This window comes from Pan troglodytes, chromosome 1 (genome assembly GCF_028858775.2).
Source record: "Pan troglodytes isolate AG18354 chromosome 1, NHGRI_mPanTro3-v2.0_pri, whole genome shotgun sequence".
Taxonomy (NCBI): domain Eukaryota; kingdom Metazoa; phylum Chordata; class Mammalia; order Primates; family Hominidae; genus Pan; species Pan troglodytes.
Window position 1 is genome coordinate 92,892,656 of NC_072398.2, and position 23,138 is coordinate 92,915,793.

The 23,138-nt window shown below is 50.5% G+C and overlaps 3 protein-coding genes and 1 pseudogene across 13 annotated transcripts in view; 3 read left to right on the forward strand and 1 right to left on the reverse strand.

Moving 5' to 3' along the window:
* VHLL (VHL like) lies at positions 4,894-5,313 on the forward strand (annotated as a pseudogene).
* Positions 8,415-11,418, forward strand: GLMP (glycosylated lysosomal membrane protein). Of its 2 annotated transcripts, XM_016928943.4 has the most exons (6): positions 8,416-8,585; positions 9,095-9,352; positions 9,546-9,746; positions 9,875-10,093; positions 10,535-10,791; positions 10,902-11,418. In XM_016928943.4, the coding sequence occupies exons 1-6, from the start codon at positions 8,466-8,468 to the stop codon at positions 11,065-11,067; spliced, it is 1,221 nt and encodes a 406-aa protein (XP_016784432.1). In that variant the 5' UTR covers positions 8,416-8,465; the 3' UTR covers positions 11,068-11,418. The 2 variants fall into 2 exon arrangements, with proteins under 2 accessions (XP_016784433.2, XP_016784432.1); XM_016928944.4 differs by lacking the exon at positions 10,535-10,791 and having other exon boundaries at positions 8,415-8,585; positions 10,902-11,249.
* A 249-nt stretch (positions 11,419-11,667) lies between these two features.
* Positions 11,668-21,162, reverse strand: TMEM79 (transmembrane protein 79). Its single transcript, XM_001165258.6, has 4 exons — positions 21,029-21,162; positions 18,112-18,911; positions 17,620-17,833; positions 11,668-12,697 (listed from the first exon to the last, which is right to left on the reverse strand). Exons 2-4 carry the CDS (start codon positions 18,866-18,868, stop codon positions 12,484-12,486), a joined length of 1,185 nt encoding a protein of 394 aa, XP_001165258.2. The 5' UTR covers positions 18,869-18,911; positions 21,029-21,162; the 3' UTR covers positions 11,668-12,483.
* Positions 12,595-23,138, forward strand: part of SMG5 (SMG5 nonsense mediated mRNA decay factor) — a 42,090-nt gene continuing 31,546 nt past the window's right edge. For 7 of the 10 annotated variants that reach the window (XM_009434394.3, XM_016944773.3, XM_016944776.2 and 4 more), the window contains exon 1: positions 21,352-21,487. In XM_009434394.3, the coding sequence (XP_009432669.1) occupies positions 21,414-21,487 (74 nt within the window). In that variant the 5' untranslated portion in view covers positions 21,352-21,413. Of the gene's footprint in view, positions 12,680-17,305; positions 17,461-21,234; positions 21,488-23,138 lie in introns of those variants that run through there. The other 3 variants (XM_063797019.1, XM_016944774.3, XM_513880.6) reach the window with 3 other exon arrangements.

The following is a 23,138-nucleotide window of genomic DNA, read 5'->3' on the forward strand; positions in this document are numbered from 1 at the left end:
TTCCAGGCAGCTGAAAGGTGTAAATATAAGAAAATATAACCATAAGAGCACTAGAAGAAATATGGGGTTTAAAATATGTGAGGGGACTTCGGGAGGCCGAGGCGGGCGGATCACCTGAGGTCGGGAGTTCAAGACCAGCCTAACCAACATGGAGAAACTCTGTCTCTACTAAAAATACAAAAAATTAGCCTGGTGTGGTGGCGCATGCCTTTAATCCCAGCTACTCGGGAGGCTGAGGCAGGAGAATCACTTGAACCTAGGAAGCGGAGGTTGCAGTGAGCCAAGATCATGCCATTGCACTCCAGCCTGGGCAACAAGAGCGAAATTCCATCTCAAAAAAAAAAAAAAAAATGTGAGGGGGTAGGAAACTCCATACAGTTTGCACTGCAAAAACACAAGGGAGAGAAGATGTTGCAACAACATTAAGTTAATTTCCTTAAAGAACTTTTAGGGTGGACAAGATGGTGCATGCCTATAGTCCCAGCTACTAAGGAGGCTAAGGTGGGAGAATCACTTGAGCCCCAGAGTTTGAGGCTGCAATTGAGCTATGTTTGCACTACTGCACTCCGGCCTGCGTGATGCAGCAAGACCCTGTCTTAACAACAACAACATAATACTTTTAGAACTTGACGATTAAGAAAAGGCCTGTAGAAAAATAGGCAAAGGATTTAAAAAGCTCCAGAGGAGCAAAAATTGACTAAAACATGAAGAGATGCTTAACCTTATTCAAAGGGAAATGTAAGCATAATTTGGTAAACACTTGCAATGTGCTCCTAAGCATGTGGTTTGAGTGTCAATTGGTAAACCTCATATAAAGGGCAGTTTGAGCTGACGATTCCACTCCTTGGTACGTATCCTGCTGAATTTGGTTATTAATATGAAATGCTGAGATCTCAGTATTTCTCCTTGGTTGAGTCCATTTCAGACAGGGATATTCTTTCCAGCATTGTTTGTCACAGCAAAATATTACTACATCAACAAGGTTCTGGTTAAATAGATCCATGGAACATACCCCTGCAAGGAGAATGAGATAACTCCAAGTGCATTGATAACAGAACATTCCTCAATATATGAGTTAAAAATGCAAATTGGGGCCAGGTGTGGTGGCTCACGCCTGTAATCCCAGCACTTTGGGAGGCCGAGGTGGGTGGAGCATTTGAGCTCAGGAATTCGAGACCAACTTAGGCAACATGGCAAAACCCCATCTCTACTAAAAATACACAGATTAGCCGGGCTTGGAAGTGCACGCCTGTAATCCCAGCTACTTGGGTGGCTGAGGCAGAATAGCATGAGCCCAAGAGGTGGAGGTTGCAGTGAGCCAAGATCTCACCACTGCACTCCAGCCTGGGTGTGACAGCGTCTCAAAAAAAACAAAAACAAACAAACAAAAAACTGAAGAACAGTGTTTGGGTACCACTGTGTATTATTTATATGTAATTTCTATATATTTGTATTCTTAAGTATAGGATATCTTTAGAAGGATACATAAGAAACTGGTAGTGGGCCAGGAGCAGTGGCTCATGCGTGTAATCCCAGCACTTTGGGAGGCCGAGGTGGGCGGATTACCTGAGGTCAGGAGTTCGAGACCGGCCTGGTCAACATGGTGAAACCCCATCTCTACTATAAAATACAAAAATTAGCCAGATGTGGTGGCACATGCCTATAATCCCAGCTACTTGGGAGGCTGAGGCAGAATTCCTTGAGCCCAGGAGGTGGAGGTTGCAGTGAGCCAAGATCGTGCCACTGCACTCCAGCCTGGCCAACAGAGCAAGCAAACAAAACAAACAAACTGGTAGTGATGGTTGTCTCGGGAGGGACCAGTTTGCTCGTGAATAGGAATGATGCCCTTTGGTACTTTTTTTTTTCTTTTTTTTCTTTTTTTTGTGACAAGATCTCCATGACGCAGGATTTTTCTCAGCCACTTTGCCAGCCGGGGACCTCTGCAGCCAGCGATGCCCCCTGCCCAGGCCTCGCGCCCCGGGCCTGCTGCCGGAGGTACCCTGCCCACTTAGCCCACCTGGCCACGCCTGGCTTGCACACTGGCTCAGCCCTTGGCTGGGCTGGGGCATGCCCCAGGCTGCCTGTGTTTCAGCTTGTACCCACGTTCAGCAGTTCCCGAGTTCTTGTCATGCATCCAAGAAGAATGAGGTTATGCTGACAGTTCAAAGGGTGAAGAGGGTCGGAGAGAATTTCATTGAGTGACAAAACAACTCGTAATGGAGAAGGGACAGGAGAGTGGTCTCCCAAGTTAGGTGGTTTCTCTCCCATTGTGGCTGGGTCCGGGGCTTTGATGGGCTCAAAATGGGTGTGTGTGTGCAGATTGGTTTGAGTGTATGCAAAAAAAAAAAAAAAAAAAAGAGCTAAAACAAAGGCACCACTCAGCTGGGCGCGGTGGCTCACGCCTGTAATCCCAGCACTTTGGGAGGCTGAGATGGGCGGATCACGAGGTCAGGAGATGGAGACCATCCTGGCTAATACGGTGAAACCTTGTCTCTACTAAAAATACAAAAAAATTAGCCAGGCGTGGTGGCGGGTGCCTGTAGTCCCAGCTACTCAGGAGGCTGAGGCAGGAGAATGGCTGAACCCGGGAGGTAGAGCTTGCAGTGAGCCGAGATCACGCCACTGCACTCCAGCCTGGGCCACAGAGTGAGACTCTATCTCAAAAAATAAATAAATAAATAAATAAATAAATAAATAAAGGCACCTCTCAAAGATGGGCATGACAGTGTAACAAACCAATTAGGGAAGGGTGGGTATATGTAAAATAGGTGACGCGTGGGGATCAATCAGAGGAAAGTGCAACAAACGGGAAGAATGGTTCTCAATCCTGCCTGTGCATTTACCCAGGACTTGTAGCTTGGCTTTCAGCTGTTTTCGGCTTGAAGGTGGGGTTTCATCGGGAACCTGCCCCTGTCTGCCTAGGATTTGTCTGTTTGTCTGCCTCCTGTTGCTATCCTCACTTTGTTGCCCAGGCTGGAGTGCAGTGGTGCAATGGGAGGATCAAGGGATCCTCTCATTTCAGCCTCCGGAGAAGCTGGGTCCACAGGCATGCACCACCATGCCCGGCTAATTTTTGTATTATTTTGTAGAGATGGGGTCAGGCTATGTTGCCCAAGCTGGTCCTGAACTCCAGGACTCAAGACATCCTCCCACCTCAGCCTCCCAAAGTGCCAGGATTACAGGCATGAGATACCACACTGAGCCCTTTGGTACCTTTTGGATTTTGTACCATGTTCATTTATTAGTCAAAATAAGATTAAAGTAGGCCAGGTGCAGTGGCTCATGCCTGTAATCCCAGCACTTTGGGAGGCCAAGGCGGGCAGATCACTTGAGGTCAGGAGTTTTGAGACCAGCCTGGCTAACATGGTGAAACCCCATCTCTACTTTAAAAATACAAAAATTAGCTGGGCGTGGCAGCAGGAACCTGTAGTCCCAGCTACTTGGGAGACTGAGGCAGGAGAATCACTTGAATCTGGGAGGCAGAGGTTGCAGTGAGCCGAGATTGCGCCACTGCACTCCAGCCCGACAAAACAGTGCAAGACTCCATCTCAAAGAATAAAAAAAAATTTTAAAAAAGTGCATCCCACCAGATATCACCTCCCTCTTTTGACAAGTACTTGTATTGCCCCCATATCCTATTTTCTCATATCCTATCTTTTCTCCACAATAAAATTGTGAACTCTTCTTGGACCGGAACCCGAATAACGAAGTGTTCAATAAATATTACGTTTTTTGGTTTGTTTGTGTTTTATTTGTTTGTTTGTTTGTTTTTTCGAGATGGGGTCTAGCTCTGTCACCCAGGCTGGAGTGCAATGGCATGGTCTCGGCTCACTGCAACCTCCACCTCCCAGGTTCAAGCGATTCTCCTGCCTCAGCCTCCCGAGTAGCTGGGACTACAGGCGTGCACCACCTCAGCCGGCTAATTTTTGTATTTTTAGTAGAGATGGGGTTTCACCATGTTGGCCAGGATGGTCTCAATCTCCTGACCTCCTGATCTTCCTACCTCAGCCTCCCAAAGTGCTGGGATTACAGGCGTGGGCCACCACAGCTTTTTTGAGATGCAGTTTTTTTTCACCACAGTTTTTTTTTTTTTTTTTTTTTTTTGAGATGGAGTTTCACTCTTGTTGCCCAGGCTGGAGTGCAATGGCTCCATCTCAGCTCACTGCAACCTCCAACTCCCGGGTTCAGGCGATTCTCCTGCCTCAGACTCCCTAGTAGCTGGGATTACAGGCGCCTGCCACCATGCCTGGCTAATTTTTTGTTTGTTTATAAGATGGAGTCTCGCTCTGTCACCCAGGCTGGAGTGCAGTGGCGTGATCTTGGCTCACTGCAACCTCTGCCTCCCAGGTTCAAGCAATTCTCCTGCCTCAGTCTCCCGAGTAGCTGGGATTACAGGCATGCGCCACCATGCCCGGCTAATTTTTTTGTATTTTTAGTGAAGACAGGTTTTCACCATGTTGGCCAGGCTGGTCTGGAACCCCGACCTCAGGTGATCCACGTTGGCCTCCCAAAGTGTTGGGATTACAGGTGTGAACCACTGCGCCTGGCCATGAAGTGTCCAATAAATATTAGATTGACATAAAGAACCCTCAGGTGTGCTATCTCATGGAATACCCTCAAATTCCTCTCTGGATCTTCCTATCACAGTTGTATTATTGGGGTCCCATTTGGATCTCTCCCACTATAGGTAGCTCTTCAGTGGGACGGGCTAGGTAAGAGAGGCTGGGAGTAAGTCTGTCTGATCTAGGATGTCTTGCTTACCACCCAGGTAGGGGGTTATATACTCCTAGCCTTTCTGATTCCATTGTAACTCTTGCCGAAATCCGGGTGAACGGAAGTAGTCTCTTTAAGAACTGGTATGGGCAGGCCCAAGTTGTCAAGGCTTCGGAGGTAATGCCCTGGAGAGCGGGGAACGGGGTGGGGTTAGAGGCCCAGGCGGGCACCCAGGAGGCAGGCCCAGAAGAGTACTGCCAGGAAGAGTTGGGCGCCGAGGAGGAGATGGCACCCGGAGCAGCATGGCCTGTGCTGCGCTCTGTGAACTCACGCGAGCTATCCCGGATCATCATCTGCAATCACAGCCCACGAATCGTGCTGCCTGTGTGGCTCAAATACTATGGCGAGCTGCTGCCCTACCTGACGCTGCTGCCCGGCAGGGACTTCCGCATCCACAACTTCTGAAGCCACCCTTGGCTCTTCAGAGATGCAAGGACACATGATAAGCTTCTGGTTAACCAAACTGAATTGTTTGTGCCATCTTCCAATGTTAATGGACAGCCTGTTTTTGCCAACATCACACTGCAGTGTATACCCTGAAAGAGCAATGCCTCCAGGTTGTCGGAAGCCTAGTCAAGCCCAAGAATTACAGGAGACTGGACATCGTCAGATCACTCTATGACGATCTGGAAGATCATCCAAATGTGCTTGAAAGACCTGGAGCGGCTGACGCAGGAGCACAGTGAAAATCTGTGGATGGCTGGGCACGGTGGCTGACGCCTGTAATCCCAGCACTTTGGGAGGCCGCAGCAGGCAGATCACTTGAGGTCGGGAGTTCGAGACCAGCCTGGCCAACATAGTGAAACCCGTCTCCACTTAAAAAATACAAAAATTAGCTGGGCGTGGTGGCACATGTCTGTAATCCCAGCTACTCAGGAGGCTGAAGCAGGAGAATTGCTTGAACCCGGGAGGTGGAGGTTGCAGTGAGCTGAGATTGCACCACTGTACTCCAGCCTGGGTGACAGATCAAGACTCCATCTCAAAAATAAATAAATAAAAAGAGAGAGAGAGAAAAGAAAATTAATGGATGGAAGAAGAGACTGAAGAATTTTTTTTTTTTTTTTTTTTTTGAGACAGAGTTTCGCTCTTGTTGCCCAGGCTGGAGTGCAATGGTGCAATCTTGGCTCACTGCAACCTCCACCTCCCAGGTTCAAGCGAGTCTCCTGCCTCAGCCTCCCGAGTAGCTGGGATTACAGGCGCCGCCATGCCCAGCTAATTTTGTGTGTGTGTGTTCAGGAGTTCAATAGCAGTCTGGCCAACATGGTGAAACCCTGTCCCTACTAAAAATATAAAAATTAGCCAGGCATGGTGGCGCACACCTGTAGTCCCAGATACGTGGAAGACTGAGGTGGGAGAATCGCTTCCACCCGGGAGGTGGAGGTCGCAGTGAGCTGTGATCACACCACTGCACTCCAGCCTGGGTGACAGAGCGAGACTCCATTTAAAAAAAAAAAAAATTAGCTGGGCATGGTGGCGTGTGCCTGTAATCCCAGCTACTCAGGAAGCTGAGGCAGGAGAATCACTTGAACCCGGGAGGCAGAGGTTGCAGTGGGTCGAGATCTCGCCATTGCATTCCAGCCTGGGCGACAGGTGAGACTCCGTCTCAAAACAACAACAACAACAACAAACAACAACAACAACAACAAACAACAACAACAACAAAATCCCCCCAGTAGAGAAAAATTTGGAAGAGACAGAAAAGGAAAAAGGAAAAAAAAAATCACTATAGATACACTACTTAAATACAACCGCTATTAGCATTTTGAGCTATTTCCTTTATCCTTTTTTACATAGTTGAGATCTTACTGTTTATATAGTTTTGTATCCTACTTTTTCATTTAATTTTATAACAAATATTTTTCCATGTTATAAGCTCTTCATAAACATTAGTCTTTCTTTTGCAATTAATGTTTGGGGTATTTTTTGGCATCTTTAGTTCCTTATCCTAACCTTTGTGCACAAGCCCTGTGTTCTAAAATCAGAGTGATGGCTAGTGTGGGGGCTCACCCCTATAATCCCAGTACTTTGGGAGGCCCATGTGAGAGGATCAGTTGAGCACAGGAGTTCAAGACCAGCCTGGGCAACATAGTGTGACCCTGTCGCTACAAAAAAAAAAAAATTTAAAAATTAGCCAGGCATGGTGGCATGTGCATGAAGTCCCAGCTACTTGGGAGGTTAAGGCAGGAGGATCACTTGAGCTTGAGAGTTTGAGGCTGCAGTGAGCCGTGATTGTGCCACTGCACTCCAGCCTTGGTGACAGAGCAGGATGCTGTCTCAAAATAAATAAATAAAATAAAATCAGAGTGAAGTGAAGAAAACAAACACTCCAAAGTTTTCTACAACCCTTTTAAATTTCACCAAATTTTAGCCCGTTCTTTCTTTCTTTTTTTTTTGAGATAGAGTTTTGCCCCTTGTTGCTCAGGCTGGAGTGCAATGTGGCAATCTTGGCTCACTGCAACCTCCGCCTCTTAGGTTCAAGCGATTCTCCTGCCTCAGCCTCCCAAATAGCTAGGATTACAGGCGCCTGCCACCACGCCTGGCTAATTTTTGTATTTTTAGTAGAGACGGGGTTTCACCATGTTGGTCAGGCTGGTCTCTAACTCCTGACCTTAAGTGATCCACTCACCAAGGCCTCTCAGAGTGTTTGGATTACAGGCGTAAGCCACTGTGCCCGGCCTAGCCCCTTCTTTCTCCCTCTCTCTCTCTCTCTCTCTCTCTCTCTCTCTCTCTCTCTATATATATATATATATATATATATATTTTTTTTTTTTTTTTTTTTTTTTGAGACGGAGTCTCGCTCTTGTCGCCCAGGCTGGAGTGCAGTGGCACAATCTTGGCTCACTGCAACCTCTACTACCCGGATTCAAGTGATTCTCCTGCCTCAGCCTCCCAAGTAGCTGGGGTTACAGGTGCCTGCCACCGGGATTACAGGGCCCTGCCACCGTGCCCAGTGAATTTTTTGTATTTTTAGTAGAGACGGGCTTTCACCATCTTGGCCAGGCTGGTCTTGAACTCCTGACCTTGTGATCCACCTGCCTCAGCCTCCCAAAGTGCTGGGATTACAGGTGTGAGCCACCGTGCCCGGCCTTTTCTTTCAACATTTAACAAATAAGTTGGCTTTTTTGGAAGTATGTTGTTGTCATTTAGTGACACATCTCTAAATATTTACAATTTTTGTTGAAATGTTAGGCAGGGAAGAAGAACCACATTGTTCCACAGGGAAGAAGAACCACAGAGTTTCATGTGCTGGAGTAGAAAGAAGGTGTATGAGTTCCACAATGGGACAGGGTCGGGAACTTAAGGCAATGTACTGGAGTAGTTCCCTGTTGGGTTTATTTTCTTTAACCTGTCTTTGTGTCAAAATGAGATTTCACGTTCCTCTTAAAACATGCCGTTTGAATACTGTGTTTTTGGCATTGTCCAAGGAAGACTGAAAACTTGTAGCATGAATAATGTTTTTTTTTCACTTAAAATCTTGTGACCATATTAAATTGTATTACTTGTAAGAGACTGACGTTTCCTGTTTTAAGATAGAATACAAAGCTGTTCTTTAATACATTAAATGGTGCTGACGAAAGGAAATTTTTTTAAAAAGCAAAAACTGGTTTGGCGGCTCCGCCCTTGAAAGGGATCAGCTGAACGCGAGTCATGTGACCCTCTGGCACCTCTTCCGTCGGCTGAATTGCGGCCGTATGCGCGGCTCTGTGGAGTGCAGCTGGGGTTGGGGGCACTGTGCCCCCAGCCCCCTGCTCCTTTGGACTCTACTTCTGTTTGCAGCCCCATTTGGCCTGCTGGGGGAGAAGACCCGCCAGGTGAGGGCCCTGGGGCTACAGCGATAGAAGTTTCAGGAAACGCTACCCTTGCAGGGTGGCTGGAACCGGGCATCCAGGGGCTAGGGGTGGAGGGTGGCTGCCAAGAGGAGGGTTCTTCAACCTGGAGAGTGTGGGAGATGGTCATGGGTCATGGGACGGGATTGTGGAGTAGGGCGAATGTGAGGGTGATGTCTGGACCCCGACTCAGCCCTGGGTGACCCAGGTCCAGGCAAGTGTTGAATGTTTTCTTCTTCGCAGCCCTGTGCCCTGACCCGCCCACCAGGGTCAGGGGAGTCCTGGCTGTACCCTCTACCCTACCCCTTTTCATCCTGTCCCCACTGCCCCTTACCCCAGGGTTCCCTCAGCTCCCGCACACATTCCTCTTCTCTAGTCCCCAAAATCCCATCCTTTGTCCAGCACTTTCCAAGCCCCCCTCCCCTCAAGCTTCTCTTTTGCCTGTGTCTCTCCTTGATCCTGTTCCCTCAACCCTCCACTACTCCATGTTCCAGGTGTCTCTGGAGGTCATCCCTAACTGGCTGGGACCCCTGCAGAACCTGCTTCATATACGGGCAGTGGGCACCAATTCCACACTGCACTATGTGTGGAGCAGCCTGGGGCCTCTGGCAGTGGTAATGGTGGCCACCAACACCCCCCACAGCACCCTGAGCGTCAACTGGAGCCTCCTGCTATCCCCTGAGCCCGATGGGGGCCTGATGGTGCTCCCTAAGGACAGCATTCAGTTTTCTTCTGCCCTTGTTTTTACCAGGGTGAGGAGGTTGGGAGAGAACCAAGGAGAAGAGTGCAGAGGAGAGAGTTCATCCCAATTAGAGGGTGGAACTAAAGACTGGGGGTGGGTGAAATAGACTCAGATATGAAAGCCTTGGTAGGGGGTGAGTGGGAGGTGTGGTCTCGGGAGAAAAACTGAGGCAAGCCCAGTTCCACCCTACCCCCACCCTCCAGCTGCTTGAGTTTGACAGCACCAATGTGTCCGATACGGTAGCAAAGCCTCTGGGAAGACCATATCCTCCATACTCCTTGGCCGATTTCTCTTGGAACAACATCACTGATTCATTGGATCCTGCCACCCTGAGTGCCACATTTCAAGGCCACCCCATGAACGACCCTACCAGGACTTTTGCCAATGGCAGCCTGGCCTTCAGGGTAAGGCGTGAGAAATCGGAAAGAGCTCAAAAAGGCTGATTTGTGAGGGTGGGATTTAATGATGGAGGTGGCCCTTAAGCACAGGCATCCAGCTATTTCCCACACCTCCCATGCTTCTTCCTTCCTAGGTCCAGGCCTTTTCCAGGTCCAGCCGACCAGCCCAACCCCCTCGCCTCCTGCACACAGCAGACACCTGTCAGCTAGAGGTGGCCCTGGTTGGAGCCTCTCCCCGGGGAAACCGTTCCCTGTTTGGGCTGGAGGTAGCCACATTGGGCCAGGGCCCTGACTGCCCCTCAATGCAGGAGCAGCACTCCATCGATGATGAATATGCACCGGCCGTCTTCCAGGTCAGGCTTCCTGGAGAGAGGCAGATGGGTGAGGAATGTAGGTGGGACACCATTGGGACCGAAAACTCATTCAACCATTTGCCATTTAGCAACACTTTCTTTGGGTCGTTTAAGAGCTAGGCACTGTGCTAATGAATCTGACCCAGTCTCTGCCCTCAGTGGAGACAGACAGAAAGTGCAATATGACTTACACTCTGGCAGATGGAGATCTGCAAGGGGGCTAGGGGCCAAGAGGAGGGCTGAGTCCAGACTTGGAGGTTTGGAAAACAACTCAGTCCTCACCCAGTTGAACTCCCCATTTTTACAGAGGAGGGATTGAGGCCCTGCCTAGGACTCAGGACTCCTGCTGCTAGTCACAGAATAAGGCTGGGAGTGGCAAGGAAAAGAGGGTAGGGCACAGGTTGGTCCTCTTTACCCTCCCTTGTTTGCCTTTCTTCCCAGTTGGACCAGCTGCTGTGGGGCTCCCTCCCATCAGGCTTCGCACAGTGGCGACCAGTGGCTTACTCCCAGAAGCCGGGGGGCCGAGAATCAGCCCTGCCCTGCCAAGCTTCCCCTCTTCATCCTGCCTTAGCATACTCTCTTCCCCAGTCACCCATTGTCCGAGCCTTCTTTGGGTCCCAGAATAACTTCTGTGCCTTCAATCTGACGTTCGGGGCTTCCACAGGCCCTGGCTATTGGGACCAACACTACCTCAGCTGGTGAGAGCCAGGGCTTGGGCCGGGGACTTGGGGAGTTGAAGTGGACAAAGGCTGAGCCTCCCAGCCTTTCCTCCTAAGCCCGCTTACCTCTCTCTCTCTGCTTGCTCTAGGTCGATGCTCCTGGGTGTGGGCTTCCCTCCAGTGGACGGCTTGTCCCCACTAGTCCTGGGCATCATGGCAGTGGCCCTGGGTGCCCCAGGGCTCATGCTGCTAGGGGGCGGCTTGGTTCTGCTGCTGCACCACAAGAAGTACTCAGAGTACCAGTCCATAAATTAAGGCCCGCTCTCTGGAGGAAAGGACATTACTGAACCTGTCTTGCTGTGCCTCGAAACTCTGGAGGTTGGAGCATCAAGTTCCAGCCGGCCCCTTCACTCCCCCATCTTGCTTTTCTGTGGAACCTCAGAGGCCAGCGTCAACTTCCTGGAGACCCCCAGGTGGGGCTTCCTTCATACTTTGTGGGGGGACTTTGGAGGCGGGCAGGGGACAGGGCTATTGATAAGGTCCCCTTGGTGTTGCCTTCTTGCATCTCCACACATTTCCCTTGGATGGGACTTGCAGGCCTAAATGAGAGGCATTCTGACTGGTTGGCTGCCCTGGAAGGCAAGAAAATAGATTTATTTTTTTTCACAGGGCTCCAGTCTCTTGATGTGTGAGTGTTGTTGGGCTGGTCTTGGGCTGGTTCCAGGGAATGGAAGGGCTAAGAGATGGGCTTGGAAGGCAAGTTTCTGTTTGAGGCTCCATTTCCTTGCTGTGGAACCAAGGAACCTGCCAGCCCCACTCCACCAGGTAGAGCTGGGAGGTTTCTATCGTCATCTGAATTAAACAGGGAAGGGACACTCGAGACTGGGGGACAAACAGGAAAAAAGAGCCAGCAAAGACTGGTAGTAATTTATTGTTACACACACACACACACACACGGTTAACATCAACCACTGCACCATCCAGGCACTCCCCAGCCACCACGTGTGGGCACAAACATACACACACCCCTCTTGGTAGGCAGATTTCCCTGTCTGCTCCCCTCTTCCCGTGGGAGAGACATGCCTTCTGGGCAGTTTAAAGGTGGGAAGTTACAGGGGCTAAATAGGTAAAAGAGCAGCAGCTCTGGACTGGCCAGCTGTAAATAGTAAATAGGCCAGTCATGGAGGGTCCTGAATCCAGATCCTCAGGAAGGTTTTCACCAAACACCACAGTCCCATTTGATGTGATGCCCAGCCTCTATCCTTAAGGCATTTCCAGCGTCCCTGAGGCGCTCTGCTTAGACAACTGGCACAGAAGTGGTCAGGGCCTTGGCTGTGGCTCTGCCTCCTGCCTCACGGGAAGCCGGGGAGTGGAGCAGAGACCAGCATTAGGGAGCCTTGTGGCAGTGGTGAGAGGCTGCTCAGGAAGGAGCTGTGCCTCTCCCCTGGTCCTGGCCCCATGCCCTCAGCATCCTTAAGAAACACGGCTGTCCACCTTTTTCCCTGCAAGAAAACTAAGTCCATCCCTTATGACTGTCTCGGGCCCCAAAGGTGAAGGGCAGCTCCGGCAAGGGGAGAACTCTGATTGATTGGAGTCCCTGTTGGGGCAGTAGCAGGGTTCCACCCACCGCGGTCCTAGGCCTGGGGGCGAAGTCCAGGCCTGGCCACAAGGTTCAAAGATGTGTCAGACCCAAGCCGCTACCCCCTACTCCGAGGGCGAGGGCGGAGAGGCTCAGCCCCAGGGGCGGGGCCTGTAGTCGGAGGCCGAGCGGGCGTGGTCCGGGTAGTCCAGGCGGCTCTCGGTGGCAGTGAGCATGCGCTCCGGCTCCACTACGAACATGTAGTAGAGGTTCCACACCAGCATCGACAGCAGCGGCAGAAACGTCAGGCCGTAGCCGAAGCCTCGGAAGGAGCGGCCCACGGCAAAGGTCAGCCAGTAGATCAGCCTACGGGGGCAAGAAAAGGGTCAGGCTACTCTCGAGGGAAGCGCGTCAGCTGATTGGCAATAGGCTGACGGTGGGGGGAGTAGATAGGGGAGGCAGATGCAGTTGGTGGGTATGGCTGGTACTTCCAAATACAGCCAAAGTTTATGCACTTAACATGTATTAGGCACAGCGCTAATTACTATAAGTGATTGATTTGACTTCCCCACATCTTTATGAAGTTGAGTATGTTATTCCTTTCCCTCTTTTATTTACTTTTCGATTTATTTTTATTTTTTTAGAGACATGGTCTTGCTATGTTGCCAGTCTGGGCTCAAACTTCTGGCCTTGAGTGATTCTCTCACCTCAGACTCCTGAGTAGCTGGGATTACAGATGCGGGCCACCACACCTGGCTGTACAAACTTTAAAATGTTTGAGCAAATTCAATGAGTATAGTAAAATATCTTCCTCCCTTTACCGATTCCCATCCTATTCTCCCCCACCCCCACCCCAGGCATCAATATTATGGTTTCTTGTGCACTGAGTGATTTTTTTAAATTATCATTATTTTTTTATTTTTATTTTTTGAGACAGAGTCTCGCTCTGTCACCCAGGCTGGAGTGCAGTGGTGCGATCTCAGCTCACTGCAACCTCCGCCTCCCGGGTTCAAGCAATTCTCCTGCCTCAGCCTCCCGAGTAGCTGGGACTACGGGCGCCCGCCACCATGCCTGGCTAATTTTTTGTATTTTTAGTAGAGATGGGGTTTCACCCGAGATGGTCTCAATCTCCTGACCTGATGATCCGCCTGCCTTGGCCTCCCAAAGTGCTGGGATTACAGGCGTGAGCCACCGCGCCTGGCCTATTTTTTTTTTTTTTTTTTTTTTAATTAGAGATGGGGTCTCTGTCAGCCAGGCTGGAGTGCAGTGGCAGCCCCCAACTCCTGAGCTCACGCAGTCCTCCCACCACAGCCTACCAAAGTGCCTTGGCCTCCCAAAGTGCTGAGATTACAGGTGTGAGCCACCATGCCCAGCAGATTTTTTTCTTTTCTTTTTTTCTTAAAGACCAGTGTGCTTTTCTTGGAGAAAGAAGAAGAAAAGAAGAAAGAAGGAAGAAGAAGAAGAAAGAAAGGAGGAAGAAGGAAGAAGAAGAGCCAGTGTGATAGTACATTGAGTGATTTTTTAAAAAGTGCATATATGAGCAAAAAGTTATTTTTCCCTTTTCTGAAGTATGGCAGCATACTATATAGACTGTCTCTGCATGTTTATTTTTCCCCCATTTAATATATCCTGGAGATCATTTTATATCAATATAAAAATGGTTTTCTCATTCTTTTATAGCTGCAGTGTGATCCTCTTGCAGATGAAGAAACTAAGATTCCAAGGGTTAAGTAAGACTGGTCCAAGATCACACATCTGGGAAATAGCAAAGCCATGATATGAACCCAAACCTGTTCATTACCTTCCCTTCTGCCAATTTGAGGGGCAGAGGTAAAGAGGAGAGCAAAGAAGCCACCTCTAGGAGGGCTTGAAGCCCAGAGGATGGGTCAGCCACAGATTTCGTGGAAGATATGTTCAATACACACCCCTCAATGGAGGGAGGGGAGAGCAACTTCCTCTTAATATATGAAGGATCACTTCTTAATATATGAAGGACCACTTATTACATGATTCATGTGCCTCTATTCTTTTTTACCTGTGAAAGGGAGGGAAGAGTAACTGCTGCTTCTCTTCTGCACTAGGAAGCAGCATAGTATAATGAACCAAGTACCAGATTTTTTTTTGTTGTTCTTGTTATTTTTTGAGACAGAGTCTCGCTCTGTCGCCCAGGCTGGAGTGCAGTGGCCCAATCTCGGCTCACTGCAAGCTCCGCCTCCCAGGTTCACGCCATTCTCCTGTCTCAGCCTCCTGAGTAGCTGGGACTACAGGTACCCGCCACCATGCCCGGCTAATTTTTTATTTTTATTTTTAGTAGAGACGTGGTTTCACCGTGTTAGCCAGGATGGTCTCGATCTCCTGACCTGGTGATCCACCCGCCTTGGCCTCCCAAAGCACTGGGATTACAGGCGCCCATCACCACACCCGGCTAATTTTTTGTATTTTTATTAGAGATGGGGTTTTACCGTGTTAGCCAGGATGGTCTCGATCTCCTGACCTCATGATCCACCTGCCTTGGCCTCCCAAAGTGCTGGGATTACAGGTGTGAGCCACCACGCCTGGCACCAAGTACTAGATTGTTTTAAGTACTCTACATGAATTAACTCATTTAATCCTCATAACGACCTCATTTTACAGATGATGAAACTGAGGCACAAACTGCTTAATGAACTTGTCCATGGTAAAGAAGAAAGGACCCTGGATAAGAGAGGAAAAGGACCTGGATTCTAGTCCTGCCACTACTGTCGACTGACCTGAGCAACTCTCTTCCCCTAATCTGTTGTGATTTTCCCTTTGTAAAATGGGAAGCCTGGACCAGACAAGCACTGAGTCTTCCTTTAGCTCCCTGATGATTTTTACTGCTTAAGCCAACTTCTATCTGAGACCAGTATTCCCCAGGAGTTTAAGATGGGAGGCTGAGTTACATGAGCAGGAACATATTTATTTTGGGAAAACCTATTGGGAGAAAATGCAAGGCTGCATGATGGTCAGGAGGCTGGTGGGACAACTGACTGCTGGACCACAATCAGAAGTGACAGGAAGACTAATTTTAGCTCAATAGGAAGAATATTTTATTTTAGCGAGCTACCTGGAATCCTGTATCAAAAGTAACAAGAGCAGGCCAGGTGTGGTGGCTCACGCCTGTCATCCCAGCACTTTGGGTGGCCAAGATGGGTGGATTATCTGAGGTCAGAAGTTCGAGACCAGCCTGGCCAACATGGTGAAACCCTGTCTCTACTAAAAATACAAAAAAAATTAGCTGGGCATGGTGGCTCACACCTGTAATCTCAGCTACTCGGGGGGCTGAGGCAGGAAAACTGCTTGAGCCTGGAGACAGAAGTTGTAGTGAGCCAAGATTGCGCCACTGCACTCCAGCCTGGGTAACAGAGTAAGACACCATCTCAAAAAAAAAAAGAAGAAAAAAAAAGTAACAAGAGCATATGTATTAGGGAAAATGGAAAGAAAAGACCTGCATTTGGGTTAAGAAATTCAAAGGTGCCTTCTAGATTAACAGTAGTTCATGTGAAAATACCCCTAAGGATTTTTTTTTTTTTTTTTTTTTTTTGAGACGGAGTCTCACTCTTTCGCCCAGGCCAGACTGCAGTGGCGCTATCTCGGCTCCCGGGTTCACGCCATTCTCCTGCCTCAGCCTCCCGAGTAGCTGGGACTGTAGGCGCCCGCCACCGCACCCGGCTGATTTTTTTGTATTTTTAATAGAGACGGGGTTTCACCGTGTTAGCCAGGATGGTCTCAATCTCCTGACCTCATGATCCGCCCGCCTCCGCCTCCCAAAGTACCCCTAAGGATTTTAGGTGATGGCAAAGTCTGAATGAAAGGAGAGTAAGGGCCAGGCGCAGTGGCTCACGCCTGTAATCCCAGCACTTTGGGAGGCTGAGGCGGGCAGATCACCTGAGGTTAGGGGTTCAAGAACTCCCTGGCCAACATGGTGAAACCCTATCTCTACTAAAAATACAAAAAGTTAGCTGGGCCTGGTGGTGGGCGCCTGTAATCCCAGCTACGCGGGAGGCTGAGGCAGGAGAATCGCTTGAACCCAGTAGGTGGAGATTGTAGTGAGCTGAGATCCTGCCATTGTACTCTCCAGCCCGGGCAACAAGAGTGAAACACTGTCTCAAAAAAAAAAAAAAAAAAAAAAAAAAAGTGGAGAGTAAGAAGGCTGCGAGGAGAGCTCACACATCCTTGGTTTGTATGAAGAAAAGGACAGTACCCTCTACCAGGGCCCTCCCCTCATTGACAAACAGGAAGAGAAGGACAGTACCCTCAACCAGGCCCCCCAACCTTGAGACCTCATCTCTATATTTTTTAAATTTTAATTATTTATTTATTTGTTTGAGATGGAGTCTCACTCTGTCACCCAGGCTGGAGTGCAATGGCGCGATCTTGGCTCACTGCAACCTCCGCCTCCCAGGTTCAAGCGATTCTCCTGCCTCAGCCTCCTGAATAGCTGGGATTACAGATGCCCACCACCACACCCGGCTAATTTTTTGTATTTTTAGTAGACCTGGGGTTTCACCTTGTTGGCCAAGCTGGTCTCGAGCTCCTGACATTGTGATCCACCCACCTCAGCCTCCCAAAGTGCTGGGATTACAGGCGTGAGCCACTACACCCGGCTATTTATTTTTTTGAGATGAAGTCTAGCTCTGTCGTCCAGGCTAGAGTACAGTGGCACGATCTTGTGTCACTGCAATCTCCGCCTCCTGGACTCAAGCGATTCTCCTGCCTCAGCCTCCTGAGTAGCTGGGACTACAGGTGTGCACCACCATGCCCAGCTAATTTTTGTATTTTTAGTAGAGACAGGGTTTCACCATGTTGGCCAGGCTGGTCTCGAACTCCTGACCTCAAGTGATCTGCCACCTCGGCCTCTCAAAGTGCTGAGATTACAGGCATGAGCCACTGCACCCAGCCTTGTCTCTATTTTGAAAAAATATATCTATTTTTAAGTTGTACATTTGGTTACAGGGGGTGTTCAACTAGAGACCAAAACAGCTACCTGACCAGATTGCCACAGGAGTGGCTGCAATGGGTGCATTGATCTAGATGACACCTGAAAGCCTTCTTGTTCCATATGGTTATATGTGTCTCTGAAATCGGCTTCCATCTGCTGACCAGCTGAGGTAAGGTGCAAGAGAGAAGGTGGACTTATCTCCCCAGGGCACACATTTGGGCCAGTGTAGAATCCGGAAAGCTCCTGACCCTGGCTCTCCAGACATTCAGATGCCTAGGTTCTCTAGCACCATCCCCTCTCCCATGCCCCACCCTCTGCCCCAACTTACCGGGAGACGGCAAAGAGACCAGTGAGCAGAGGGAGCAGTTTGAGGGTATCCTGGGGCAGGTAAGTGGAAAGCACGGCCAGGTTGAAGAAGTAGAGAATAAAGAGCTGGACCGACTGGGCCACATATCGCCGGTGGATCTCCACCTCCCGCCGGGGCTCCCCAAAGGGCCGAAGGGCAGAAAAGCATAACAGGCTCAGCCCGTACACTAGGATCCCTGGGTGGAGTTGGGAAACATAGGGTAGGGTCAGAAAAGGCAGGGGAAGGGCGCAAGAGGCAGTAAGCTGGGGGCAGGTTCACTGTGGGCAGTGCATGGGCTCTACACAGTGGGGTGGAGGTGGTCCTGGGAGGAGATGGGCATGCAGACTGGCAGGGGGTGGGAGACCCTGAGGGGCCCAGGTCAAGTGAAGGGAAATCCTCCTGCTCCCCACGCCAGGCAGGCCCTGCCCTCCTCAAGTCCACTTCCCGATGCCCCCTTTCTTCTCACAGGCTCACCCAGCACAATGGGGAAGGTGGCAAAGACCCCGCAGCGCAGTGTGTAGATCAGGCGGGAACTCATGGTGGGCAGCCGTGGGACATCAAACGGCAGGAAGGCATATGCCCCGTATAGTAGGCAAGGGAAGAGAATGAGTGCGGCTCCCACGGAGGCCACAGCCCTTAGCCACTCACGGTCTCCACAGCTCCCGCAGCCCCCACAGGAACAGCCAGGCGGCCTCACCACTGCCTCAGCCCACTTGCGCTCAGTGGGGTCAGGGTGGATGACCCGGGGGGGCATGAAGGTTCGGCACTCGCCCTCGCCTGCCTCACAGCGCACGATAAGGTCTTCTTGGGGCTGCCGCTCAATGCACTGTAGGTCAATAGGCACGAAGGCACGGGCCGCTTTCTCAGGCAGCAGGTTGGCATCGTCTTCGGGCAGTTCCTCTAGCTTGGTAAGTGGTTCTGACTCAGGGGGCTCTGGTTCAATGTCCCGCCAGCCAGGGGGATCCGGGAACGGAGCACTGGGCTGAGGGCCAGTCCCCCAGGGCAAGGTGGCAGCCTCACTTACTGTGCTGTCTAGACCATCCTCAGCCCCCTCTATGGCTGTGGGAGATCCAGCTGAAGACCCCACTCTGAGGGACTCAGCTCCCGGGGATTCGGCCCCACCTTCCCCTTCTGGCTGCCGGCCATTGGGAACCAAGGCCTGGGGTGAGCTCTTCTCTGGGGAATCAGACCTCTTCACTTCCAGTAGGGCCAGGGTCTCCTGTTCTGTCATCCTGGGGCCTCAGTTCTGGGATCTACCACAAGGTCATGTCATCCTGCAGGGAGCAGAGGAAAGCTCTGTCAGAAACCCCTGTCTTCTAGTTATTAGGACAGGTTGACAGAACTCATACTCTCCAGGGCAACTGGCTTCATGGGTTTTGGCCCCTTCTGGAGCCTTAGGGAGAACGTGGTACAGAGGAAGACACTGAAACAGAGGGAGGAGGGAAGGAAGTGAGCAGCTGAAATGGAGGCACCCTTTCGACATCAAATGCCGTCCAACAGGAGAGGGTGAGTCAAGGGACACAGGCCCTGGCAGCTGTGAACTCAGTCAGCCTCCACCCACGCCTTCTATGCCCCTCCACCAAAACCCCTGGAGTCATGGCCACTCTAATGCAGGAGTAGGAGGCAGAAGAGGTGTCTAGAACTTTTCCAAGTTTCTTTCCCACTGAGGATCTTGCTGTAGACAGAGAAGCTTCCCCTCCACTGTCCCATCCCTACACATCCCTGCTTGGAACCCTCCTGCATTCCAAGTGAGACCAGTGATTTGCCAACTGATCTGACCCAAAGAGCTGGCAGTTCCAGGCACCCTCTTCCTTCAGTGGTACTTGGTCAGTTCCCAAACTCCTCACTAGCCCACCTCATCCATCTCTGCAGGGCCTGGGTCTGCTATTCCGATATTTAGGTCTGATCATGGCTGTTTTCTATGCCTTCTCTCCTGTCTTTCTCTCCTCCCTGCTGCCCTCCATCTCATTGCTTCTGGATGGGACTGATTCCCTTCCTTCATCTCAAGGGCCCTCCAAACCTTGCAGTTTGGACCCATGACATCCTCTTACTTTCCATATGGAGTGGAGGGTCCCCAGCGTCTGTCCATCCGTCCGTCCGGGAAGGAGCTGCCCAGCTACCTGCTGGCTCTGCAAGTATTTCTCTCTGTCTCCCTCCCTTTACCTGTGTCTCAAAACCTGTCTGACCAGAGCAGGTGGGGCCCAGCTTAAAGGGGCAGGCCCCGCCCTGCTGAATCTGCCGACAAAAAAAAGCATCAGAGGAGGATGTCATCCTTTCTGAAAGTTGGGATGCAGCTGGGCAAAGGGGTAAGTTCACATTCTAGGCACCTGGAATGTGTAAGAACTCCCAGCTCAGGAAAGCAGAGGGAGAAAAGTGGATTTGTGCAACAAAGGGTGCTCGGAGTAGGCTGGGATACCCAGAAATGGAATTTGTACACTTATTCATTCAGTAAATACTTACTGGACACCAATTATTAGCTAGGCAGACACAGAAGAGAACAAGATGACAGTTGAGGTCTCTGCCCTTGAGAAGCTTATGTTCTATTGGGGTAACATAATGAAGAAGCCTAGCAACTAAATCAATTAGACAATTTTAATAGGAAAGACCTCTTTGGTAAGGTAATATTTGGCTGAAACCTGATGGGAAATCAGGAGTATGAGTGTTACAGACAGAGGAACAGCAAGTGAAAGACCAATGGATGGGAAAGACTTAGGCTGTTTCAGGAACAGAAAGAAGGTGGGTGGCTGCAGCCAGGAGCATAGCGGTAGAAGGGCAATTTATGTTCTCATTACAATTCATACACAGGCAAAAACAACAACAACAAAACAAACCACCCTTGCTTTTTAACTTAGGTTTTAAGATAAAACAAGACAAAGCAGTCACGCTCCTAGCTGTAAGCCCACCTGCCCTGATTTCCAATGTGAGGATCAGGAGATAGAAACGTTAGGGACTAGCTTCTCATTTCTATGAGTCCTTATCCCTAAAATCATTTGAGCTTTGGGAGGGCAGGGATAGTGTCTAGCTTGCTCACCTCTGTGTGTCTAGAATCTTGCACTGTGGCTGGAAGATGGCAGTTCAATAAATGTTACTGGCTCGTAAGAGATAGATATGCAAGCTGGAAATCTTTGGGAGGGGAGCTGAAGGGCCGAGACGCTTGTACAAGTCATTTCTTCCGGGGCTTTACTCCTATGTGATGCTCGGCCCTTTCCAAGGAAACTTTCACATGCACTTTTTGTTTGTTTAAATTATGGGGGAAAAGGGAAAGCTGGAGTCACTCTAACCAGTAATCTGAAAGAGGCTTGGCTCAAACGGGGAGGCGGGAAAGGGGCAGAAGGATGGACCAAATGACCATTGTAGGACAAAGCAGTCACGCTCCTAGCTGTAAGCTCACCTGCCCTGATCCAGTTAAGCTTTGGCCGCCTCAGTGGGTACACTGTCCGTTCTCTGATAGCTTTGCCAATAAAGTTTTTCGCAAGGGTTTGGAGAAGCCGGAAAGACGCCATGCTGCCCAGAGTTAGTTCTGGCAACTTCCCGGGAGGGAAAACGAGTTTCGCGAGATTTGGTAGCAGCAGGCCACTGGTCCGCAACTGTGCGGCTGCCATCGCGAGATTTGGCAGGCGGAGGAGGAGCTGTCGCGGGCAGCCGCCTCACAGCGATGGCGGCCGAGCAGGGCCGGTGGCGGCGGCGGCTGCGGCTACGGCCGGAGACGGCAGTGTTGGCGGTAGTGGTGGGTGGCGGGGGCCTGTGACCGGGAGCTGCCCCCGGACCCGGGCACCATGAGCCAAGGCCCCCCCACAGGGGAGAGCAGCGAGCCCGAAGCAAAAGTCCTCCACACTAAGCGGCTTTACCGGTGAGAGGGGCCAGGGCTTGAGAGCAGCCGCCGAGGGAAGTGGGGAGACGGCGAGGGGCGGGGCCTCCCGGGCGGGCGGGGCCCGGGTGTCGGGGTGAGGTGCGGGCGAGGAAGGAGGGTGCAATTTTGGAGGCGGGGCGGGGTCCCGTAGTAACTCGGGATGGAACTGAAAGGAGGAATTGGGTGGGTGGGAGGTTTGGAGGGAAGCACGTGGAGGAATCCCCTCTGCAGTGAGCTTGCTTGGGGCGGGCACTAAGCTTTGTGGAGTTGGGGTAATAGGGTGGGAATTGAAGGCTGGAAGGGTTGGGTAGGTGAAGGTGGGGTCACAGGTGTAGAAAAACCCGGAAGGGAACGGTGCTTGGAATCCTGGGGGATTTACAAGGAAGAGTCTTGGACTGAAGTCCGTGGAGCTAGGTTCAGGTCCATCCTTTGCCACTCTCCCACGGTGTGACCTTGGGCCTCAGTTTCCTTATCCTTAAAAAGAACGATTTGAATTGGATGTGCTCTAAAGTCCCATACGGCTCTAATTTTGAGGAGTCCGAATGAGAAAGTCTTGGCCTGGAAGGGTCACGAACGACTTTTGTGTCCAGAGCGTTCTTGGGATTTGGGAGGCAATTCCGGGCACCTGGGGACTCCTGAGTCCTGCCTTCCTCCCAGCCTCATGACTGTAGTCTCTTGCCAGGCAACTTCCGTTCCTGGTTTCTGATTTCCATAATGCCACCCACGCTCCACAAGTCACATCTTCAGCCCTTCAGCCCTCTGTTGGGAACAGGCCCGAATGAGCTCTTCCCATCAAAGGTGGAGAATTTGTTGTGTAGGTCAACTAGAACATGGGCTCCACAACTGGGTCAAAATAGGATGAAGCGTGGAAACTGAGTTTTGTGCCTTCTACTACAGAGTAGAGTTTGGGGTTTTCATTTAGCTCAGGCTTTATAGAACACGGATATTTGCATGAGAAGACGACCCTCAGAGCCTTGGCCACATTTTGGCGGTGAAAGAGTCAAGAGCATGTTGTCTTTTTCTCTTTGAGTAGGCATCCTGCCTTCTCTGGCTTTGTAAGCCAGAGGCAGAGGGGAGTATAAACTGCTCCAAAAATAGAAAAGTGATTCAATCTAGCGGCCCCAGGGCTCCCACTATGGGCTGCCCCAAGCAGTCCCCAGGCGGGTGAGGAGTTGGCTGGGGGTGGCACGTGTGCCTTATCATGCTGCCGAGTGTCAGTGCTGCCTGTCAGACAGAGCGTGGGCAGTGTCTGCAATATTCCTTGTCTCCAGCTTTTGGGGATGGCTCTGGTCATCCTTCCAGTTGTCGTCAAATGTAGTTCTTTCTTAAACCACTACATTCACAGGACTAACCTAAGCTGATGTGTTTGCCTGTGTGGCTTACCTATGTGCACATGGGTATCTGCCTGTAATTGTGTTGTTGGCTTTGAGCAGGGTAGAAATTTGAGGCAGCCAATCACCGTTTTTATAATTTATTATAGCAGTGGTGATCAGTGGAAGGAACTAGGAGGAAAGTCTGATTTCTCTGCTCAAGATAAATGTGTTGTTAGACTATGGACTTGTCACTCTGAGCTTCAGAAATTTGGGGAACTCCCACACCTAGCTGTTTACGGATATGAAATTCTGAAATATTTTAAGTCAGAAGAAAGGGC

Coding starts and splice junctions, on each gene's coding strand:
- GLMP (XM_016928943.4), top strand. CDS start 8,466: ATGCGCGGCTCTGTGGAGTGCAGCTGGGGTTGGGGGCACTGTGCCCCC. Junction 9,747..9,874: donor ATGGCAGCCTGGCCTTCAGG/GTAAGGCGTGAG, acceptor CTTCCTTCCTAG/GTCCAGGCCTTTTCCAGGTC. Junction 10,792..10,901: donor GACCAACACTACCTCAGCTG/GTGAGAGCCAGG, acceptor TGCTTGCTCTAG/GTCGATGCTCCTGGGTGTGG.
- TMEM79 (XM_001165258.6), bottom strand. CDS start 18,868: ATGACAGAACAGGAGACCCTGGCCCTACTGGAAGTGAAGAGGTCTGAT. Junction 17,834..18,111: donor CACCTTCCCCATTGTGCTGG/GTGAGCCTGTGA, acceptor AACTCCACCCAG/GGATCCTAGTGTACGGGCTG. Junction 12,698..17,619: donor GGTCTCTTTGCCGTCTCCCG/GTAAGTTGGGGC, acceptor TTGCCCCCGTAG/GCTGATCTACTGGCTGACCT.